Raw genomic sequence first — 3608 nt, 5'->3', positions numbered from 1 at the left:
CACACACACACACACACACACACACACTGCAGCTGCCTCTGTTTTCCCTGGGAAAATACCATATTTATCAGTATTTTCAAGGAAAAATATTTTTCCTGCCATTCAAAAACAAGGTGTATATCTTATTTGGGGACATGTTGTATATTAGGCCTCTGCAAAGCAGCAAGTATTCGCTTCAGATTCGGTTGATTCGGAGGACAGTGATTCAATTTGGAGATTCAGATCACTGCCCGAATTCGATTCAGCCAAATCGGATCTGAAAGATTTGGTGCCACTTGGAAGATTTGGCCATAGACTAAACAGTAGGCTTGTGCAGAACAGAAACTATTTACTTCAGGTTCAGCAATTCAGAGGGACAGTGATTTGATTCAGTGATTCAAATCACTGTCTCGATTCGTTTCAGCCAAACATGAATCTGAAGATATTCAGCCATAGACTATACAAGTAGGCAGTGCTGGCGGGAGCACCTGGGAAAGCCCCAGCTTGAGCCGGCAGCCGTGAGAGAAGCTGTGGCTTGTCTGGCTACTCCCTCAGCTGCCCCCCTGCCGGGATGAGGCAGGCAGTGCTGGCAGCCCTGGGACAAGCTGTGGGGAGTGATCGGGGAGCTGGGGAAATGATTGGGAGCTGGGGGAACAGGCTTCCCCCCAGCTCCTGGTTCAATTTCCTCCAGTTCCCAGTGTGGGGGCTGCTAGACAAGCAGCTGGACAAGCCGCAGCTTCTCCTGGGGCTGCTGGCTCAAGCTGGGGCTTGTATGGCTGCTCCCCCAGCTGCTCCCGCTGGCACTGCCTACTGCCTGCCTGTACAGTCTATAGCCGAATCTCTGAATCTCTCCGATTCGATTCAGAGAGATTAATGGGTCTTCTGATTCGATTCAAATTCGGAGATTCAGCCGCTGAATCGGGCCAAATCTCTGAATCGGCTACTGAAGATTCGCACAGCCCTACTAAACAGGCAGCTGCCTCCAGCTGCTAAGTCTGTTGAGGTTGGGAGAGGGAGGAGGGAAGGGGCATGGGGGAGGGGGAGATTGGGGCTGGAGCTGGGACAAGCTGCCCAGCTGGTGGGGCACAGGATTCAGGGATGGAGTTAGGGGGATGTGAGATGCGGGTGCGGCAACACTCTGAAGGGGGGCTCTGCCTTGCTGCCGCTTGCCTAGCTGGCAAGGAGGGGGCAGGGTGTGATGCAGGCATAGTTCACTCTGGGTGAAAGAGGGCAAGCAGCAGCAGGGCATAGCCTTTGCTTTCAGTACTGGTGTGCCCACGCCTGCACCCCCCATGCATCCTGGAAAGCAGTGGCAAAGCAATGTCCTCACTCAGCACTGATGGGGGTGTGGCAGTGCTGGGAGCGAGAACTCTGCACTGTCGCCCCTTGCCAGCCAGCATGGAAAGGTATGGGATGCAGGCACGGCAGCACTGGGAGCGGGGGCTCTGCCCTGCTGCCAGTAGCCTGCTTCTGCCTAGAGCGAGCTGTGCCTGCATCGCACCCCCCCGACCCTACGCTGAATGGATAAGCAGCAGCCGGGCAGAGTCCCTGCTCTGAGTACAGCCATGCCTGCATCCTGTGCACCTCCTCCCCGAGTAATGCACCCCCTACTCTGGCTAGAGGCAGCTGTGTCAGTTGCCTGTTTAGCCTATGGCTGAATTGCTGAATCTTTTTCTGAATCGATTTGGAGCTTTTAATGGGTCTCCCAATTCGATTTGGATTCGGAGATTCAGTCACTGAATCGGGCTGAATCTCCTCCAAATCAAATTAGCTACCAATTCTTCACACAGCCCTATTGTATATGTAAATTAATATATATTAGTAGGCAACTGTTGATCCCCCGGATCATGGTGCATGTCTGAGACGTCTAGTCACCAGGACCTTAGATGTGTATGCCCAGGCAAGAGTATGGAGGAGTGGAGTCTGCCCAAGACCTACTATCCTCCCTTTAGATCATTGAGACAGAATCCAAAAGCCAGACCAAGTCCAGACTTTCAGTGCCTCGATGGCTGTAACTTCTGCCAGAAAGCAATAGATAAGAACTACTGCTCATTGCCTAATACTTTAGCGAGGATATGTTTCTGTTAGAGTGATGTCCCTTAGTTTTTCTTCAACCAAGGAGTACCCACAGGGCAGTGTAGCTAAGGTTTTGAGGTACCCTATACTCACTTACTCTGGAGGTTGCAACATTGTGATATTTTATAGTTGCTACCCTGCAGGAGTAGCCCCACCACATTGCCACCAGGCCCTCTAGTCCAGTGTAGTTTATGGTCACTCCCAGGACTTAATTATATATAGCATTGTTTTATGAATACACACACACACACACACAGAGTATTGACTATAGATGTTTTGCATAAATTGCTTCCCAAAACAGTTAATTTTCAATGTATTGTTTACAGTTCTGGGCTATTTCCTCTCCTTGCCAATGCTGCTATGTCTGTTAAACCAACTTTACTCAGTCTGTATGAGATTTATTATCTCCCTTTGGGGAAAACATTAAAACCAGGCCTGCAGGGGTTGTTAACCGGAATTCTGCCTGGATTAGAAGAGGGATCAGAGTACTATGAGAGGTAAGACTATGCTAATGAATTAATTGTACCACACTATTGTTTTAACTTCATGAATGTTGTTTTCTAAGGATGTTATACATTAGATATATTGGTATTTGTTTTTGTACAGTAAATGTTGCTGATTGTATATGAATATTACAGGTGTTTTTTGAGAATATTCCTGACATTACACTAAAAGAAAATGGAACTATTTTGTTAGTACTGTATGTAAAAAGGAAATTCAAATCATATGGGACTCAGTTTGAACTCATTTTACAAGTGTAACTCTCTGGGTAATGCTTTCTTTATTCCATTTTAGTAAGCGTCTTCCAAAACAACATTCATGCTATTTGAAAACAGCTATTCATGCTATTTTCTATAAGAACCAAATATAAATCTCAAGTAACTGTAAGATGATGAAGAGCAATAAATCGATAACTTCCCTTCTATATATTTAAATTTACACAGTTAAAATACCTCAAGTAACATTCGTGTTTCAGGGATATAGGTTGTAGCCATGTTGGTCTAAGGCCATAGGCAGACGAGGTTCTTTGGATCTAATAAAAGATATTGGATTTACCCAAAGAACCTTGTGTGCCTAAAATAACATTGACATATCTAGATGAACACCTTGCTGGGGTCGTTTGACCCCAGTACTCTTTCCTGCCATGGCAGGGGGTCGGACTCGATGATCTGCTCAGGTGCCTTCTGACCCTACAAACTATGAAACTATATGAGAGCAGTGTATCTGTTTAACACAAAGTTTATAGCAGTATGGCCACTTTGTGTCCCTTCCTGTCTGGGGAGTCCAAGCCACAAACAAAATGGGAGAGCTGCAGTAAGGTAGTGAGAGCGCCCTTAGTGTTTGTGAAAGTTTTTGTTTGTTTTTTTTTTAATGTATTGTAACATTAAGGCGAATATTACTGTTTGACCATCTGTGAATCTGTTCATGGGGCACACAGGCGACTGGTGGGGGGGGGCATGGGCCCCCCTTGAGACTGGCTTCCAACTCGGCACTGCTTGGGACGGTGCATGTTTTTTGCCGTGCAGTCTAGTGGTTTGGGGGGGGGGGGGGGG

At 47.1% G+C, this 3608-nt stretch overlaps 1 protein-coding gene across 6 annotated transcripts in view; it reads left to right on the top strand.

The window, feature by feature from the left end:
- DOPEY1 (dopey family member 1) overlaps nt 1-3608 on the top strand; it is a 165817-nt gene that overhangs the window by 36356 nt on the left and 125853 nt on the right. For all 6 annotated transcript variants that reach the window (XM_019520432.1, XM_019520429.1, XM_019520430.1 and 3 more), the window contains exon 4: nt 2382-2552. In XM_019520432.1, the coding sequence (XP_019375977.1) occupies nt 2382-2552 (171 nt within the window). The remainder of the gene's footprint in view (nt 1-2381; nt 2553-3608) is intronic.

This window comes from Gavialis gangeticus, unplaced genomic scaffold (assembly GCF_001723915.1).
Source record: "Gavialis gangeticus isolate Ggan-Ray unplaced genomic scaffold, GavGan_comp1, whole genome shotgun sequence".
Lineage (NCBI taxonomy): Eukaryota > Metazoa > Chordata > Crocodylia > Gavialidae > Gavialis > Gavialis gangeticus.
The sequence above is the reverse complement of the archived record's forward strand: the minus strand, read 5'-3'. Positions and strand labels throughout refer to the sequence as shown.